Here is a 21,356-nt window from a genome sequence, read left to right on the forward strand (position 1 = left end):
TCAGCATGGCTAACAGAAAACAAGATTAAAGTGTCAGAGGGAGAAAGGAAACAGTTTTAAGAAGCTGGATTCTGAAATTAGTTCCATGTCACATGTCATATTTTTATACCTTGACGGAACAGCGTATTTCTTTAAATGTGCAAATATAATGCAAATGCAATAACAGCACAGAAGATCACCCACAGTAAGATATAGGAGGAAAGACCGTATGCAGAAGCACAGAATTACTCACCTCTTTTAATACAGCATCTGGATTAAATTGATATTCCACACTTTTGCAGTTGGTTTGCATTTCTAATAGTCTGTACCTTAAATCTTCCCTTAGCTGCCAGACAGGTTGCACTGTGTTTGCTTGAAATGTATCCAAGCCTTTTGTTAATTTATATCCTATTAAAAGTTAAACAGAAATTAGGGGTGTTGCTCAGTTAAAGAGCTAATTAATAAGAGTTTGTCAAATAATAGCTTGTGTTATGGAAAAAGAAATTTACATTTTCTCTGCTTGTCTCTGAAAAGAATAAGAAACCCAGGCTTCCCAGAAAAGGAAGGGGTTGAGCACAGTGTAATATTCATAGCATGGTACTGTGTTTCCTCGAAAATAAGATCCTGTCTTATATTTTTTTGAACCCTGAAATAAGAACTTGGTGTCAAGGCGCTGCAGAAGTTGGTGATAAATTAATGGCCTGCCACACTATCTATAGAAGATCTAAACTTGGGAGGAGTGAATACTAGGAGGGTATAGATGCAACCACCGGGGCCACAAGTGAGGAAAGGACTGGCCACGCTGGCACGATCTGACTGGACAACATGACAAGTTTGTGGGTGGGGGACAAGGGATGTGAACTTTCAACTGAACGGGAAGCTCAGATTTAGGTTTCCCAGTGTAGGTGCCAGGATGGCTCCAGAAATAAATTGGAGCTTTGAGGAATATTTTGGCTCAGAGTCTGATTTAGTTCAGACATTATCTGGAACCTTAACATCTTTAACCTGAATCTCATAAATTCTCACCCAGCTAGCTTTAGCAGGCACTGGGGGGAAGAACTGAGTCCCCACATCCGACCCCAGGCGGTCTAAAACTCATAAAGTTTTCCTATCCACAAAATATATCCAATTGAAATTACCCAGCAAAAAGCTAGCGCTAAATTTTTAGGGCCCTTCGCAATAGTCAAAATAATAAACCTGATCACCATACAGCTTGCATTGCCCAGAATATTGGGAAAAATCCACCCAGTATTTCACCTCATTCATTGGAAGAGGTGCCCTTTGTCTGAATCCACATGGGTAAACAGTTGAAAAGTGAAAGCGGACAGATTAGCAATAGCATTTAGATTTATATATTGCTTCACAGTGCTTTACATCCTTCTCTAAATGGTTTACAGAGAGTAAGCATATTGCTCGAAACAATCATTTTACTGACCTTGGAAGGATGGAAGGCTGAGTCAACCTTGAGCCTACTGAGATTCGATCTGCCAAACTGCTAGCAGCCAGTGATCAGCAGAAGTAGCTTGCAGTACTGCACCACTGCGCCACCAAGGCTCTTTTTAGATTAGTCAAACAATTCCATGATAAATACCCAGATAAGCCCAAGGATCTCCCTGGAGGAGGGGGTGGTGGTTAAACCAATTAACCCTTTGTGATCTTTCTCCACCGCAGGATATGTCTTTTTTTTCTTGAGGAGAGGCCGCCTGTCAAGCAGCTCCAGAAGTTGGTGATAAATTAACGGCTTGCCACACTATCTATAGAAGACCTGAACTTGGGAGGGGTGAATACCAGGAGGGAACAGATGCAACCAGTGAGGAAAGGACTGGCCATGCTGGCACTATCTGACTGGACAACGTGATAGGTTTATGGGTCGGGGTCAAGGGATATGAACTTTCAACTGAGTGGGAAACTCAGATTCAGGTTTCCCTGTATAGGTGCCAGAATGGCTCCGGGAATAAATTGGACCTTTGAGGAATACTTTGCCTCAGATTCTGATTTAGTTTGGATGTTATCTGGAACCTTGACCCTTGGCTTTACTGTCATGCACTCAAAAGCCCAGATTGGGCTTATAATCAGGGGATGTCTTATTTTAGGGGAAACAGGGTATGTATGGTACAGGTAGTCCACAATTGACGACCACAATAGAGCCCAAAATTTATGTTGTTAAGTGAGAAATTTGTTAAGTGAATCTTGCCCCACTTTACAACTTTTCTTGTCACATTTGTTAAGTGAATCACTGCAATTGTTAAATTACTAACAGGTTGTTAAGTGAATCTGGTTTCCCCATTGATTTTTGCTTGTCAGAGGGTTACAGAAGGTGATCACATGAATCAGGAAGGCACTGAATTGTCACAAATGTGAATCAGTTGTCAAATGTTCAAATGTAAATCATGTGACCATGTTCGTGTGAAAAATGGTCATAAGTAACTTTTTTCAGTGTCATTGTAACTTTGAATGAGCAAACTGTTATAAGTTGAGGATTTCCTGTATAGGTTGTAGGTATTTTTCTGTTGGTGTATTATGGATGGCTATTGGAGAGAAAGGGCACAACAGTTCATAGAAAAAAAAGCAAAGATTGCTCACTCAATTCTCATGCCACCTGATATGGGATTTATTTCTAAGAGGAAAAGTTTCTTTGTAATAGAATTTAGATGAAAAACACAGAAATATGAAATCTTTCACTCTTTACCCACTCTCACCCTTACATACTTCTTATCTCTCTTTCTTACCAGTACACAATTTAGTTTAGTCCCGAAATTGACAGATTACTTACGCAAATCCCACAAGTTGAAAAAGCATTCATTTTCTTCATCAAAGAATGTTTGAATTTCAGATTCTAACTTCTGCCTGCAATTAAACATTTCAGGTCAGGTAAAATATACTTTTTTCCATTGTGCACATTTTTGGGTCACTAGACTTTTCTGAGTCTTCCCCAATTCTCCCTTGTTGCATAGCATAGACCAGGAACTGGCAACCTGTGGCTCCAAAGCCACATACACTCTTTGGGGGCCCTGCTGTGGCTCCCTGTCCCATCACTGGCTGGCCCCACTCTTCCCTCCCTCACCTTGCCTGAGAAGGTAAGGGTGATGGTGAAATGGAGAAGCATCCAGGTCTGGTTCTCCGGTGCTGAGAATGGTGAGAAATATAGCCACCCACGGCAGAGGCTTCCCTTTGGGCAATCCTCCTCTCCCTCTCTTGACTCCCTGGATGGCTGTGGCAGGGCCAAGAGGTTGCACATGCGTGGGGAGACCCTCAAGCAAACACCAAAGCAAAAGAACACATCCAAAGACCCTCCTTAAATGAGCACTTGTCCGCCCTCCATGTGTGCCTTTGCTGAGCTTTTGCTCTCGCTTGAGGAGGGTCTTCCATGTGTGCCACAGTCAGCCAGGGAGTCAAGAGAGGGAGAGGAGGGTCACCCGAAGAAAAGTCTCCATTGGGGATGTGATCGTTCCTCAACACAGAGAGAGAGAAGGGGGGGAGGGAGAGAGAGAAAGAGAGAGACGAAGGAGGATGATAGAGATACAGAGGGGTGGGAAGAGGGGAAGAGAAAGAAAGATGAGAGGGAGGGGAGAGAAAGATATAGGAGAGGGAGGAAGATGGAGAGAGAGAAAGAGAGATGGAAAAGAGAGAGATATCTTTTTTTCATGGAAAAGAAAACATAGAGCCACAAAACCAGGGCAGGCCTAGCTGAGAGGGGCGGAATAATGTGCCTTGGTGGGAGTGACATCGAGTTGACCATGTCCTTCCATTTTTTGTGGTTCTGGGGGTTTTGATTTCCCTGGGAAACTGGTCCAAATGGCTCTTTGAGTTTTTAAGGTTGCCGACCCCTGGCGCAGACTTTCAAGCCGTCCCTCAGATGAATTGCCCAGGACCTCCTGTAAACAACATTCCTGGTTTTGCTGCCTGACTGGAGGATGCCCAGGCTGTCAGGTGAACTGACTCTGGAGAATGCCACATAGAACTGGCCATGGGAGAAAACAGGCAGTTTCCCTTACTTGTGTTTTCCTAATCACATCTGTAAATCTTTTCCTGCATTTTTTGCTTCTTTTCCCTTTAACTGGTGTTACAGTAGAAGGAACAGATTTGTCTGAACTGAGGAGGAAACTAAGGAGAGAGTGAATCTGTCTCTGCCACCAGCATTCATTAGAATTCATCTGGCTAGTGACGTGTTAGCGTGTGAGAGAGTTGATGGGTGTTTGGAAACGCAAATACAGTGATCCCTCGATTTTCGCGATCTCGATCTTCGCGAAATGCTATATCGCGATTTTTCCCACCCGATGACATCACTCTCTTCCTTCCTTTCTCATCTTTCTTTCTCTCTCTCTTTCTCTATCTTGCTTCTTCCTCTCTCACACTCTCTTCCTCCCTCTCTCATCTCTTTCTTTCCTTCTCTCTCTTTCTCTATCTCTCCCCCTCTTGCTGGCAGGCGGCGGGCGGCGGGCGAGCGGGGGCATCAGCGAGGAGCCAGGGTTTCCCCTTTGCGTGGGCAGCGGGGAAACACCGATCTTCGTCTGCTCGCTGCTGCTGCCGCCGAGCGGATCAGCTGCTGGGTGGCCGCAGCAGCAGCGAGCAGACGAAGACCGGTGTTTCCCCGCCGCCCACACAAAGGGGAAAGCCCGATTCGGCTCCTCGCTGCTGCCGCCGAGCAGATCAGCTGCTGGGCAGCCGCAGCAGCAGCGAGCCGACGAAGACCGGGGTTTCCCCGCCGTCCACGCAAAGGGGAAAGCCCGATTCGGCTCCTCGCTGCTGCCGCCGAGCAGATCAGCTGCTGGGCGGCCGCAGCAGCAGCGAGCCGCCGAAGATCGGGGTTTCCCCGCCGCCCACGCAAAGGGGAAAGCCCGATTCGGCTCCTCGCTGCTGCCGCCGAGCAGATCAGCTGCTGGGCGGCCGCAGCAGCAGTGAGCCGACGAAGACCGGGGTTTCCCCGCCGCCCACGCAAACTCCACCATCTGCGCATGCGCGGCCATGGAAAAAAGGGCGCGCATGCGCAGATGGTGTTTTTACTTCCGCAACCCTACATCGCGAAAAATCAATTATCGCGAGGGGTCTTGGAACGGAACCCTCGCGATAATCGAGGGATCACTGTAGTATTTGCCGTTTGAGCAAAAAGAAAACGGGAAGAAATCTGTGCACGGCTTAGCTAAACTATTGTGTAATAAAGCCGCTCACTGCTGTGATAGCAAAAATGAAAATGAAACTCCTCTGCTTGTGTTTTGCATTTGGATCAGACTTCTTTTTAGGTGAGGAGGGGGAAGTAGAGCTCCTTAGCATAAGAGCTTCTTAATAATAATATAAGAAATACTCATGCTCCAATGGTCATTTTGAAAAATCCTTTCTTAGTAAGCACCTAGAAGTCAAGAACATACATGGCAATTTTCAAGTTTGTAGGCTTTACGGTTTTGGAGATTTTGTTATTAATGTGTGAGTGGCTTTCGCTTTTATATATATAAAGTAGGTTCTGAGTGCTATCAGATCTATTTTTCCTCCCACCACCCAAAAAAAGGCCCTATAGATTAACACCATAACTGTTTCAGGGTCATTTGAGGGTTTTCTTATCTAAAAGAGCAGTTTCCTTCAGACTCTGCATATGAAGTCTTGTCCATTGCATCACCAAGTTTTCAATTATGTTATTAAGCTTCATCACTTCTTACTTGTTTTCGTGCAATCTCTTGTGCTCTTTCCACCATACTTGGTGATGACGTTTCAGCAGCATGTGTTCCTTGTTAATTTTTGAAGCATGCTGTAATTTTTTAATCTGGGTACAAGATTTAAATACATTTTATTAATAATAAATGTTGTTGAGGCTTCTGTGAAGAAATAGCTAACCTTGAACAGGATTTATGTTTGATTGTCTTTGAAAGTCAATGATTCATAAATTTTATTTAATATCTTCACCTGTCTTCCCAGATTGTGTCCTTGCCAAAGGGCCTCATTAATATCATAATATTCTAAAACACCTTACATTTAAATAATTTTAAAAGGAAGTCAATGGTTCATATCTATTATTAAAAGGACGTCTGTTCAAGAAACCAAGATAATGTATAATTAACCATCATTTTCTGGCAGCCGCAAAATATGCCCCGTTGCAGAAAATAAGGAACTTAAACAAAAGCATATATACCAAATACAGTATTGTTTTTTAAGATTACAGTTTTTATTCTAGATCAATGGATCCAAAACTTGCAAAAAAAACCCCACACCCAAACAGCAGAATAGTAAATGCTATTGAATATTCTTTTCTAGTTGTATGTATCTATATTTTTATATATTTATTTTTTATATTTTATTTAATCTATATTTATTCTACATAGAAGTGAAATTGATAGTCATGAGGTCACAGGTTAGACATAAATTATAGCTCCACTCTGTCATTTTCTGACTTGCAGTTATGCGATTATACTACTCTCAGAGGTTTTTTTCACTAAGTTAAAGAAAAATGTTGGAGAATCAAAAGTGATTTTTTTTAATATGAAAGAAGCCTGAACCTGCTGATTAAAAACTAGTAGGCTAACCCTACCCTCTTACTTTTAGGCAGAATGCACACATCATATTTATATATTTATATTTATATTTATATTTATATTTATATTTATATTTATATTTATATTTATATTTATATTATTTATATTTATATTATTTATATTTATATTTATATTTATATTTATATTTATATTTATATTTATATTTATATTTATATTATTTATATTTATATTATTTATATTTATATTTATATTTATATTTATATTTATATTTATATTATTTATATTTATATTATTTATATTTATATTATTTATATTTATATTTATATTTATATTTATATTATTTATATTTATATTATTTATATTTATATTTATATTTATATTTATATTTATATTTATATTTATATTATTTATATTTATATTATTTATATTTATATTTATATTTATATTTATATTTATATTTATATTTATATTTATATTATTTATATTTATATTATTTATATTTATATTTATATTTATATTTATATTTATATTTATATTTATATTATTTATATTTATATTATTTATATTTATATTTATATTTATATTTATATTTATATTATTTATATTTATATTATTTATATTTATATTATTTATATTTATATTTATATTTATATTTATATTATTTATATTTATATTATTTATATTTATATTTATATTTATATTATTTATATTTACATTATTTATATTTATATTATTTATATTTATATTATTTATATTTATATTTATATTTATATTTATATTTATATTTATATTTATATTATTTATATTTATATTTATATTTATATTTATATTTATATTTATATTTATATTTATATTTATATTATTTATATTTATATTATTTATATTTATTTATATTTATATTTATATTTATATTTATATTTATATTTATATTTATATTTATATTTATATTTATATTTATATTTATATTTATATTTATATTTATATTATTTATATTTATATTTATATTTATATTTATATTTATATTTATATTTATATTTATATTTATATTTATATTTATATTTATATTTATATTTATATTTATATTTATATTTATATTTATATTATTTTTATTTTTATTTTTATTTTTATTTTTATTTTTATTTTTATTTTTATTTATTTATTTGTTTGTTTATTTATTTATTTATTTATAAGTCATGGTTTTATTTAATATGCTGTAGTTGAACTATGGAGATACTGTATATTTTGCACAACACTTTACGTCATAAACTGTAGTTTATTCATCACAAAAGCTGATCCATGTATCACATTAAGCCAAAAGAAGATTAACTATTGGCTAGGTCAATATGTTAAATCAAACACAGATTACTACAGATTACTAATGTATGATTTTAGTGGTACTTTATGCAAAATAAAAATCCATCTTACTGTACATATTACTACATTTCCATATGACTGAATGGAACTCCTAATTAAAGAATTTTGCCAAAGTCTTTCAATGAGTATTTATATCTGAACCATTTCTTTATAACCTAGGGGAAAATATAGGCATCCAAAGAACAGCAGCAGAAACTTTCAATTTTATATATCATTAAAATTTCATTTTCTCCACAATAAACTTTGACTCCTATTGTCATGGGTTCGTTTTGAATGGTAGAGCTATGGATCATTCTTGCAGAGTTACTGGTACATTTATTTCTTAACAGGTAAAGAACTAAACTAACACAAAGTACTAAACTGGCATATTTTTACTTCTCTGCTTAACTTACTCTGCTACTTACATTTCATTTTCTTATTAGTCTAGTATTGCTTTATTTCCAGAGACTTTAGGCTTTTTGTAGTTTGGGTACTGAATCAAACCATTAAACCATCTTTGCTAATATTTGCAACTACTTCCTTAAGTGCTGCTGAGATCATTTTATCCATTAACTTGCTTTCATTTTCAGTCAAGATTTTTATAGCCTTTTAATGTATGGTACCTGGTTATCAGCAGATAAGCTGCTCCCCTCTCTCTCTCTCTCATATTCCCTCCCCCCCCCCCCCACTTTCTCTCTCTCACACACACAGGGGGAGGGAGGGAGAGCGAGAGAGAGAAAGGGAGGGAGAGAGGGAACTTTTCAGACTGGGAGAGTCTCTCTCAGGCCTCTTTTATAATAGCTGGTTCTGCTTTCCTCTTCTTAGTTCCCCAACATCTCAATTCTTTGGTCTTCTGCACTGTCTTCTCCCTTTGACCAGTAGTTCTCAACCTGGAGGTTGGAGGTTGGAGTCGAACAACCGTTTCTCAGGGGTAATCTAAGACCATGGGAAAAGACAAATTTCCCATGGTGTTAGGAACTAAAGCTTCTATTTTGGCACCTTGGAACATAATTTTACAATCTGACCAATCAAGAGTTTACAGTGGGGGTGTCCCTCTGACCTTCCTGCCAATCAGCTTAAAGCTCTGTTGGGAGAATTGGCGCTAAACTTATGGTTGGGGGTCACCACAATATGAGGAACTATATTAAGGGGTCACGGCATTAGAAAGGTTGAGAACCACTGTCCTAGACTTATGCCATCTTTTTCCCAACAAAACTATGGTCTCCAAGCCCAACCAGACAAAACCACAAGAAGATTATTTTTGGAATTCTTTTCGGTCTAGGCTAGTACAATTTTTCTAGAACTGCTGTTGATCAAATTGTCAGAACTTATCACTATCATCAGAAAGATGAGAGGGAGGGAGAGAATCATCCCCATTTGCTGCAGTTTTTAAGGGACAATACAGTGATCCCTCGATTTTCGCAGTTTCGATCTTCGCGAAACGGCTATACCACGGTTTTTCAAAAAAATAATTTAAAAATAGTCTGCGGTTTTTTTTCTATACCACGGTTTTTCCCGCCCAATGACGTCATACGTCATCACCAAACTTACGTCTGCCATTGCTGATTGGCCGAAATCTCGGCCAATCAGCTTTGCCATCGCAAAAACTTTGCCCGACAATGCTGATGCACCGAAATCTCAGCCAATCAGCATTGTCATTGCAAAAATTTCGCCCAACAATGCTGATGGACAGAAATCTCGGCCAATCAGTGGTGTTATCCCAGCGTGCTTTGGAACTTTTGCAACTTGTTAAAACTTGTTGGAAGATGGCTCCTAAACGTTGCACGCGGAGCGGAGGTGGCGATGCTAAAAAGAGCAGGAAGATGCTGACAATTAAGGAGAAAATTGAACTTTTGGACATGCTAAAAGAGGGACGCTCTTATGCAGATGTTGGTCGGCATTATGGGATCAACGAATCGAGTGTGCGATACATTCGGAAAGACAAAAAGAAGATAAGGCAAACTTCTCTGATAACATTCAACAAGGCTGCAAAAAGAATGGTGACGCCTAGAAACAAACGCCTTATGAAAATGGAAGCTGCTTTGTCCGTGTAGGTACAAGACTGCCGTAAAAAGAGCACTGCTTTGGATACCAACACCATACGGACAAAGGCACAGCAACTCTACACCCGTCTTGCAAACACAGAAGGAGGCGATGTAGATGAGGGAAACACAGGTGAGGGCTGGGGTTTTTTATTCTGTCATTATTTAAGTGCTTTTACCATACTGTATGCTTTCATTCAAGAGTCACTTCTCTCTCCCTTTCCTGTCATTCTCTGCAGATGAAGGTGCTGGTGAAGGTGCTGATGACTCAGAAGACACCCAGCCATCAACATCTACTGCTTCTTCGGCCCCATTCACATTCACAGCAAGCAAAGGGTGGTTCGATAAATTTCAACGGCGCCATGGCCTGAGGAGTGTGTCATTGCACGGAGAAGCTGCCTCAGCAGATACAGCTGCAGCCGAGCAGTATGTCCATGGCACGTTTAAAGACCTAATTGAAGAAGGGGGCTACCTTCCAGAACAGGTGTTCAACATGGACGAAACAGGCCTGTTCTGGAAGAGGATGCCTTCACGGACTTTCTTGATGCAAGATGAAGCCAAAGCCCCTGGTTTTAAGGCCCAGAAAGATCGGGTAACTTTGATCATGTGTGGGAATGCAGCAGGCTTTTTGATGAAGCCAGGGCTAATTTATAAGTCACGAAATCCAAGAGCCCCCAAGAACAGAAATAAGAATGCATTGCCAGTGTACTGGATGCATAATCCTAAAGCATGGATTACAAAAGCCCTCACGCGGGACTGGTTTCATCAGTGCTTCATCCCACAGGTGAAGGATTATTTGGCTGGCAAAGGACTCAATTTCAAAGTGCTTCTCCTAATGGACAATGCTGGAGGCCATGATGACCTGGCACATGAACATGCTGGGGTACAAGTCGAATTCCTGCCACCAAACACCACATCATTTATCCAGCCGATGGACCAAGGTGTTATCCGCGCATTTAAGGCACTGTACATGTGCAATTCCCTTGGAAGCCTCGTGGAAGCAATGGACGCTGATGAAAACTTCACATTGAAGGGCTACTGGCGTCAGTACACGATCGCATCATGTCTGAAGAACATTCAGAATGCCTTAATGGATATGAAGTCACAGACAATGAATGCCTGCTGGAAGAAATTGTGGCCAGAAGTGGTGCATGATTACAAGGGATTTTCTCCCGAAGAAATTCAACATGCTGCAGTCCAGAAATCTGTGAAGCTGGCACAGGCACTGGGTGGAGAAGGCTTCATTGACATGACACCAGATGAAGTCAATGGTTTACTTGATGAGCATGGCCTACCACTGACAGACAAAGATCTGGAGGAGCTGACCAGGTCAGCGAGTGAAGAAGAGGAGGAAGAGGAAGCTAAACAAGCTGAGGAAGAAGAAGATGTTGGCCTAACGCTTGAGCGGCTTGCAGAACTGCATAGAGCTGCTGCACATCTCCAACACATGGTGTAACTTTGGGATCCCAACATGACTCGCTCTATACACTTTAAGGCCTCCCTTGACAACACCTTTGCACCATACAGAGCCATGTTAGCCCAGAAAAAGAAACTGCGCCAACAACTGCCCATAACTATGTTTGTCACGAAAACCAAGAGGTATGTCACACCATCACCTGCAGCGTCCATTGTAGAAGTGCCCGATGAAATGGTGATAGAAGAAGATCCCGAGTTATCCTAGTTATGCTAACCCCCCCCAAAAAAATGTAAATAAATATTATTATCATTTATAACTATCAGGATGACCAAGTGTCTTATTCAATGTACAGTACTGTACTGTACAGGTACAGGTAGAGGTAATGGGAAGGGGAAATGGTAATTAAGGGGATGGGAAATGGTAATTTATGGGTTAAAAGTGTTGGGACTGAGTGGCATACTGTAGAAGAATGAATGAATGACTGAGTGAATGAATGAATATTGTACCTGTATGTAAATTCAAACACAGGTGAGGGCTGGGGGTTTTTATTCTGTCATTATTTAAGTACTTTTACCATACTGTATGCTTTCATTCAAGAGTCACTTCTCTCTCTCTTTCCTGTCATTCTCTGCTTCAATCATTTTCTCATTTCTCTCTTTCTCCCTCTCTCCTTTCCATCTCGTTGCTCTCTGTGAGAACGCCTGTCCCACCTCCTGCAGCCCCCCTCGCTGACAGCTGGGACGAAAGCGCTCTCAGCCAAGGGACTACAAGAGGGGTGGGGCGGGCATTCTAAAAGCACTCAGAGTGGCTAGCAGCCAAATGAGGAGGCCGAGAAGCCGCAGCCGCCAGCGCTGCTGCAGGAGGACTCGTGCCCCAAGAAAGCCGGTGAGAGGGGCGAATCGGGCGGGCAGGGGGTAGCGGCGAGGAGGCCGGAGGTGCTGGGTGGGTGGCCGACATTAAAAACAATCATTGCCAGCCTCCGCACTTTCGTCGCTCCCCGCCTCCAACTTCAAGCCCTTGCGCGGCCTTGGAAAAAGGGCGCGCATGCGCAGATGGTGTTTATACTTCCGCACCGCTACTTCACGGAAAATCGATTTTCGTGGGAGGTCTTGCAACGTATCCCCCACGAAAATCGAGGGAACACTGTATATGTATATTGACTTCTATTGAAGATATATGTGATGTATGTTATGTATGTTTTTGATGTGGAAGGAAAAAAATAAAAAAGCTTTTACTGGGGGGGGGAAGAAATTATTACTTTTACTTTACTTTGGCTTCAAGCAATAACCTTAGGAGGGATCAAGTCATGCTTCTCTGATAGACAGCGATGGGAAAGAAGAGTTCGTATCCATTAAATTCTTCTACACAAACTTCCTTCCTCAATAGTAGCCAAATTAACGGTTCCTAATAAATTTAGGAGTATATGAGAAGTTGCTTACTTAATGCCCTCTTCTTGTAATAATCTGCTTTTATATAGAACTGTTTAATATCAGATTTGGCTTTATCTAAGGCTTTTAATTTCTGTAGTAAATATTTTCACAAGTGACAGATGCATCTACAGCTAAACAACCGAAAGAAAGTCTTTATATGCACAGGAATAGAAGGGATCCCTATGACAACCCAGCTAGAACTCACAGCTTATTAAGAATTGTTAGTTTTCACAGAGATAAAATTGTTATGCATTGCTTTTCAACAATGAATCTATGGATTTCCCATACTCCATTTAGTGAACAAAAATAGGATACTTCTTTCGGACTATATTGCAATCATAATTACTATCATCCTAGCATTTATTTATCATAAGGAATAGATTTATTGAGATTAGCTCTTTAGGATGAAAAAAAAAATAACAATAGGCCTTGACTTACAACTATTCGTTTAGTGATCTTTTAAAGTTACAACAGTCACTGAAAAAAGTTCCTCATATGACTATGGGAATTCTGGAACAATCTTAACCATTTTTCACAGTTAAGATTGTTCCAGAATTCCCACAGTCACATGAGGAAAACTCGGACATTTGGCAATTGGCATTTATTATGCCAATAAATGATGGTTGCAATGCCCCAGGGTCATGTCGTCAGCTTTTACGACCTTCTGAAAAACAAAGTCATTATAGGAAGCCATTTTATTATTATTATTATTATTATTATTATTATTATTATTATTATTATTATTATTATTATTATTATTGGATTTGTATGCTGCCCCTCTCCGTAGACTTAACCACTGCAGTGATTTGCTTAACAACTATGGCAAGAAAAGGTGTAAAAGGGAACAAAACTCACTTAACAACTGTGCTGCTTAGCAACAGAATTTTAGGCTCAGTTGCAGTTGTAAGTAGAAGATTATCTGCAGAATCCTTAATACTTAATAGACAGTGTATCATCATTCCTTTGTATTTATACAATGCTATTTTATTCCTTTTAAAAAATAATCACTAAACGAATAAGTTGTAAGTCAAAGCCTACTGTTATTTTTTTTTTTTAAATCTTCTTTAAAAAAGATTAACATAGGTTAAGGAGATAGAGTTAATTAACTGCTTTAATATATATTTGTTTTTCAGAAACAAAATGGATTGCATATTTACATTCAATTTTCAGGTAACAGGGATGATCTGTCATTTTATATGCTAAACTTGCTTGTGTGAATAGCAGAACTCTTAGTTTCATCTTTAGAAAACTAAAGATGCTGCAACAGTCATAAATGTGAAAAATTGTCATTTTTTTTCAGTTTTATTATAACTTTGAACAGTCACTAAATGAACTGCTGTAAGTGATGGATAATGAAAAACGAGAAACAAAATCCATTCACTGAACAGTCCAACAAAGAAAATTTAGAAAAAGTGATACCATTCAACAGGGCCCTAAAAACATTCCTTCCTTCCTCAGAATTTCCTGACATGTCAGTTTTGCACTTGAGCTACACATCAGAAATAGAAGAAATGCCCATGTTTGGATTTTTACTATTTATGCGTGAATGCTTCTTCAAGTATTTGGTATTGGTCTGATACATCAGGGGCAGATAATACTGATTTTTTATATTCGCATAATTATTGTCGCTGAAGCAGACTATCTCAATCCTGGCAAGAGAGAGATATCTTCTCAAGATTACCATGGAGCAATTTTTGCATTAATGTAGACTGAATTAACATTGATTTTTTTAAATAAAAAAATCCATTAAACTAAATAAAATGGAATTGGGCTTTGCCTCTAAACCAAGCAAGTCAGCATGTAACCATGTACTGACCACAAGCCACCCAGACATCATTAAAAACAACAATCTGGTGCCAAGTCTAATAGTGGCCTTTTAAAACCATTTCCCCTTCATAGCTCACTCATTATTGGCCTCCAATAATTAGTAGAGACAGAATATCTTCACTGCCATGCCACATAGTCCTGAAATTCTTCAAAACTCCATTTAACCAACTAAACCAGGAGTCCCCAAACTTGGCAACTTTAAGACTTGTGGACTTCAACTACCAGAATTCTCTGGTCAACATAGTTGGCAAGAGAATTCTTGGAATTGAAGTCCACAAGTCTTAAAGTTGTCATGTTTGAAGACCTCTGAACTAAAACAATAGCAGCAGGCATATCACTGGTATCCTCCACTGACTTTGGCCAGAGTGGAAAATTCAAAAAATAACACCCAAGTGCAAAAAACTCTGCATGGCTTAGAGCCAGATTACTTACGGGACCGTCTTCTGACTCACACTTCCCAAAGACCAATTAGTTCCCACAGGGTCAGCCTTCTCCGGGTCTCGTTGGCCAAACAGTGCAGTTTGGTGGGACCGTGGGGAAGGGCCTTCTCTGCAGTGGTTCCGGCTCTCTGCAACCCAGAGATCTGCATTGTCCCCACCCTCCTGGCCTTCCAGAAAGCCTTAAAAGCTTGGTGTTGCCGGCAGGCCTGGAGGGGGCCATGAGCAATAACATCTAGATCGAGCCTAGACCTATGAATGTTTTTATTAAGGGGATTTTACATTTTTTTAATATGACTGTACGCCGCCCAGGGTCCAAAAGGAGCTGGGTGGCTCACAAATCTATTAGAAAATTAAATTAAATTAAATTAAATTAAATTAAATTAAATTAAATTAAATTAAATTAAATTAAATTAAATTAAATTAAATTAAATTAAATTAAATTAAATTAAATTAAATTAAATTAAATTAAATTAAATTAAATTAAATTAAATTAAATTAAATTAAATTAAATTAAATTAAATTAAATTAAATTAAATTAAATTAAATTAAATTAAATTAAATTAAATTAAATTAAATTAAATTAAATTAAATTAAATTAAATTAAATTAAATTAAATTAAATTAAATTAAATTAAATTAAATTAAATTAAATTGTAGCACAGTATGTTTTTTCTTGCCAATATACAGAGGTGACATTTTCAGGTGCTAAAATAACTTATATATGTTGTCTGTATTTATTATGGAACGGGGGGGGGGGGGAGAAAATCATAGAGAAGGGTGCCATCAGCTACTCCATTTGAGAAAGTGACACATCTTGCTGTAATCTGCCATCTCCCACTTTCCTAATACCTTAGTATTTGAATGGCACTCAAGTTCTGGATATCAGAACTGTTGTTATAGCAGAAGAGAGACCTTCCTAAGAGGTTTTAGACTGTTATCAGCGGCAAGAGTTCTGGCAGGGATACACAAAGAACTGCAAACTAAATCATATGTCCCCACAGATTGCTGTACTGCAATTCATAATAGCTAAGCAATCACAGCAGTTGCCTAGTCATTGTGTTTCTTACCCAAGTGAAGGAACAAACTCTTCCCTGTTTACACATTACATTCATTTTCACTGCAACCTGACCTCTCCATGTTATGGAAACATACTACCTCATATATTGTGATTGCTAATTATAGCTTGTTCGGATTTTAAGCTACTTAAGCATTTCTATATATGAAAGGCTGGGGAAAAATATCTGAAACAGAACCTAAGAGCTGCTTATTAGAACAGCCTATTAACTCCTTGTGAAATCAGTGGAGGTCCTCACGGAGTCAAACCAGCACTGTCATTGCACAAAAAGCAGGTACGAACAAGCTCAGGTTTTCAAATGCATAAGGGAAAAAGGGGGCTTTTTTTTGTAAAGGGGAAATGAAGCTAAGGGAAGAAACAATTCAAAAATGTCAAATGAGAAACAAACGTGCGTCATAAGACACAGCATGTTGGTTTCTTCAAAAGAGAAGAGTGAAGGGAAACCTAGAAACTGAATGGAGTATTTATTTTTATTTATTTATTTATTTATTTTTATTTATTTGTTTTGTCAGGTACATATTGGAGGTATGTAAAGATATAATAATATTCATATACATGATACTAGTAAGAAGAAAAGAGAAAGAAAAAAATAAGAAACATTAGATATAATATTCGTATGAATGGTGCTAATAAAAAATAAAAGAAACATTAATGAAGTAGACCCAGAGACAGGGTTCAAACAAAATCGGTACTTTTATTCAGCTCAGAGAACAAGTGACAGCTCAGCAAGGCAAGTGACAATTCAGCTAGTACCGACTGGCTCTGCTTGGAGAAACCGCTTCTTTTATACATTTGCGGCTCCCGCCAAAGCAAGAGCCAGCCGCGTCTGAGCCAATCAGGAGCGACTTCCTGCTTTAGCTCAGACAGCGCTGGAAGACGGAACAAACTATCTACAGGAAATACAAGGTAGCCATTGCAAGATACAACACCCCTCCCCTCATAGTTGGACACATCCATCACGAAAGCCACGTGACAAAGTCGTCCAATCGGTGGGGTCTCCGTGAAGCTCGCTCTGACCTGCGCAGTTCAATTTCTCCTTCGACACTGACTGTGGAGGATGGCTCGCCGTTGTTCTCCCGGTGCGGTGGACTTGGCCTGGCGGGCCCAACGGAGACTTCGGAGGAGGAGGATGGTTCGGCGTCGCTGGATGGCTCTCCCTGGCCCGATAAGTCCCCTTGCGTGTTTCTTAATTTGGGCAATGTGTTAAAGTCTGTTGAAGGGGGAGAGTCCATGTCAGCGGTTTGTGGCAACGGATTTTCTGTTCGTTTCCGAATATGGTCGATGTGTCGTTTCCACATTCGACCATCCTCTAGTTTTACTATATAAGTCTTTGGTGCATTTTGCTTAACAACAATTCCTTTCATCCAGTTTACACTTCCATCAAAATTTTTTACATATACATTTTGTCCCAAATACATTTCTCTTTCAGGTTTTACACATATTTGATTATTTGTACAGAATCTTGGGTTCAACCTGTCTAGTGGTGACCTTAATTTTCTTCCCATTAATAACTCTGCAGGGCTTACACGTGTGTGAGAGTTAGGGGTGATGTGTTGGGTGAGCAAGAATTGGTCCAAATTTTGTTGTACATCCCCAGGGCCTGACCTGCGCAATGCCTCCTTTGCCACACGAACGTAATGTTCTGCCAAACCATTAGCCCATGGCGAGTAAGGCGAGATGAGGGCATGCCTGACCCCTAGGCCATCTAGGAACAATTCGAATTGTCTGGCTGTTAGCTGTGGCCCATTGTCAGACACTAAGATATCCGGGCAACCATGGGTGGCAAACAGTCTACTCAATACCTTGATGGTGGCACTTGTTGTTATGTTGTTAATTGCTATTATTTCCACCCATTTGGAGAACGCATCAACCACTATTAAGAAATACTGGGACCCCACTGGACCAGCAAAGTCAATGTGGATTCTTGACCAAGGCCCAGCAGGCTGCTCCCACTCAGCCGGGGTTGTTTTGGGGGGATTAGGCCGTGATTCTTGGCATGGGTCACACTTTGATACCCAGTTCTCAATATCAGCATCCAGACCTGGCCACCATAAATGCCCTCTTGCTAGGCTCTTCATCCTGACAATCCCAGGATGGCCCACATGTAACATTTTGAGTACCTTTACCCTTAGGCTTTTGGGGATGATCACTCTATCTCCCCACAGCAGACAACCCTTTACATAAGATAATTCAAGTCTTTTGGCTTTGAAATCACACAATTCAGGTTTCACAGAATCATTTTGCCATCCCTTAAGTACACAGTTGACCACTTGTTTAAGGATTTGATCTTGCTGCGTGTGTGCAGCTACCTCTTTGGCCGTGGTTAGTGGGTTATTCTCGAGTTCTATCATTAGTACATCTGTGGAAGGAGCAGGGTCCTCCACTAAGTCTGTTATGGGGCACCTGCTGAGGTCATCTGCATGATTGATTTCCTTCCCCCCCTTGTGGGTGAGATCATACTGGTACCCTGAGAGGAAAAGGGCCCATCTGATCAGTCTTGGAGACATAAATGGCGGAGTGGGCTTGTTGGGGGCTAGCAGACCTAGTAAAGGCTTGCGGTCTGTAACTAATTCAAAACTTCTTCCAAAAATGTAATTGTGAAATTTCTTCACCCCTGCCACTAAAGCTAGAGTCTCTTTATCTAACTGGCTATAATTCCTCTCTGTGCTGGTCATGGTTCTGGAGAAAAATGTGATTGGGGCCTCTGTCTTATTAGGCAGAACGTGAGCTAGGACTCCTCCTATACCGTACGGTGAAGCGTCGCACGTGAGCCTAATGGGTAGTGAAGCACTATATTGGACTACCACACTTTTAGAAGTTAGTAATTGCTTTACTTGGAAAAAGGCTTCACGTTCAGTTTCTCCCCAGGTCCAACGGGTTTCCTTCTGGAGTAAACGATGTAGAGGCTCTGCTACTGTTGCCTTCTGCTTCAAAAAAACGGAATAAAAATTAAGGAGGCCTAAAAATGCCTGCAGCTCATTCTTATCTTGTGGCTCTGGGGCTTCCCTAATGGCCCTCAGTTTCTCTGTTGTGGGGTGGATACCTTCTTTGTCTACTTTATATCCTAGGAATTCTATACTGTTGGTTCCCCAGACACATTTGTCAGGCTTGATTCTTAAGCCTTTATCCTGTAACCTCTTAAGTACTTCCCTTATTCTTTTGTTTACTTGTTCTTGGTTTTCCCCTGCAATTAAGATGTCATCAAAATATGGGATGGCCCCATTTACCCCTGACAATAGGCGTTCCATAATACTCTGGAATATCCCTGGGGCTATGCTTACCCCAAACTGTAACCTCGTGCATTTGAAAGCCCCCCTGTGCGTTACAATTGTTTGTGCGTTTGCTGTTTGTTCATCGACCGGAAGCTGCTGGTAAGCTTGCGCGAGGTCGATTTTTGCAAACCTTTTCCCTTCCCCCAGGGAGTGTAGGAGTTGTTGTACCACCGGGATGGGGTAGGGGTGATGTTGGAGAGCCTTATTAAGGGTAGATTTATAGTCAGCACAAACCCTTAAAGAACCATCTGGCTTAAGAGGCGTAACTATGGGCGTTTCCCATGGCCCTTGTTCCACAGGGACCAAAATACCTTGGCTTATGAGTTTGTCTAGCTGCAGGTTTAGCTTGGGGAGAAGTGGGAGGGGTACCCTGCGAGGTTTGAGCCGGACTGGTGGGACCTTGGGGTCAATAGAAAATGATATAGGGGGCCCCTTATACGATCCCAAGGTGGGGCTGAACACTTCGGGGAACTCTTGCACAAAGTTAGGCATATTATCACAGTTTACAGTACACACACCCGAAATTTCAATCCCCAAAGGTTCCATCCAAGCCAAACCCAGGAGAGAGTGTTTAGCCCCCGTTACAATAAGCATGGGTAGGGTACATTTGACATTCTTGAATACAATAGGTACATTTGCTGTTCCCAGGACCGAGATTACCCCCCCTTGAAAATCTCTGATTACTAAAGAGGTTTGTTTTAGATCAGATTTAGACAGATTAGGCATATACAGTTTAAACTTCTCCCAAGGCATAATGGTATACCTAGACCCTGTATCAAGCTCCATCGAGCATGGTTGGTTGTTAAGTAACAGCGAGATAACAATTTTGCCCCCTTTTTTGGTTGCCGTGTTATTCACGGAAAATTGAGTGTTACCTCTTGAGTAGTCGCGGTTAGCGGTTGAGTAGTTCCTTTGACCCAAATAGCGGAACGGTCGGTTTTCTCGTGGTTGGGGCGTCTGGTTTTGTGGTCGTTGGTGGCGCGGTGTGGAGAATGTCTCCTCTGGTGCCGTTGCTCTGCATGCGATGGCGATGTGGCCTCGACGGTTGCAGCGGTGGCATGTAGCGTCTCGGAAGGGGCATCGATGGCGCTGGTGGTTCCCTCGGCAGCTCGCGCAGGGGGCTGGGGGGTGAGTAGCTCTGTGATGTCTTGGCTGGTCTTGTACCAGGAAGCAGTTGTCCTCATTGTGAGCTGGTTGGCTGAGGTCGTCTGGTCCCTCGGCGCGGGGAGACGCGGAGTCAATCTTGGCGATGAGTTCTCGCCTTCCGTGTTCTTTTAATTCCTTAGCCGCTGCGGCGGCGGCTTCTGCGGTTTGCGCTAGTCTAATTACGGTTTGTAGAGTCGGTTCGTCTTCGGTGAGGAGTTTATTTCTCACTGTGGCGCTTCTCATGCCGAAAACCAAGGCATCGGTGAGGCGAGCTTCCGGGTCTTTAAACTTGCATTGTGTAAGTACCGTCCGAAGTCGCGTTGTAAACTGGTTGATTGATTCTGTTTCCTTCTGAGCCATCATGGAGAACTGATGCCGAAAAACCATGGCTGGTTTGGTCGGCTTGAAATGGCTCGCTAACTTGGCTTGTAGGACGTCCCAAGCGACGGTTCTTGCTGGCTGCGGGTCGGTGAGAGTCTGGGCCAGGCCACGGATTTCTGGGCCGCAGTAATTCAAAAAAATCGCCCGTCTGCGATCGGCGTCGGCGTCCTGTATTCCTGCCGCTTCGAGGAAGATCTCGAAAGTAGCCATGTATTCGTCCCATGACGTTTTCTCGGGGTCGAAGAGTTCTGGAGCCTGGCCGATCTGGACGTTGCTCATGTTGCACGCGAGGTTTTCTTCGTCCGTCGTCGCCAGTGAAGTAGACCCAGAGACAGGGTTCAAACAAAATCGGTACTTTTATTCAGCTCAGAGAACAAGTGACAGCTCAGCAAGGCAAGTGACAATTCAGCTAGTACCGACTGGCTCTGCTTGGAGAAACCGCTTCTTTTATACATTTGCGGCTCCCGCCAAAGCAAGAGCCAGCCGCGTCTGAGCCAATCAGGAGCGACTTCC

General features: G+C 40.4%; 1 protein-coding gene across 1 annotated transcript in view; it reads right to left on the reverse strand.

Annotated features, from left to right (window-relative positions):
* The window catches only part of CCDC148 (coiled-coil domain containing 148), a 205,830-nt gene that overhangs the window by 112,266 nt on the left and 72,208 nt on the right, over positions 1-21,356 (reverse strand). Inside the window, exons 5-7 of the mRNA XM_070731569.1 lie at positions 5,631-5,734; positions 2,753-2,826; positions 233-387 (exon numbers count right to left, since the gene is read on the reverse strand). Coding sequence (XP_070587670.1) covers positions 233-387; positions 2,753-2,826; positions 5,631-5,734 — 333 coding nt within the window. The remainder of the gene's footprint in view (positions 1-232; positions 388-2,752; positions 2,827-5,630; positions 5,735-21,356) is intronic.

This window comes from Erythrolamprus reginae, chromosome 1 (genome assembly GCF_031021105.1).
Source record: "Erythrolamprus reginae isolate rEryReg1 chromosome 1, rEryReg1.hap1, whole genome shotgun sequence".
Taxonomy (NCBI): Eukaryota; Metazoa; Chordata; class Lepidosauria; order Squamata; family Dipsadidae; genus Erythrolamprus; species Erythrolamprus reginae.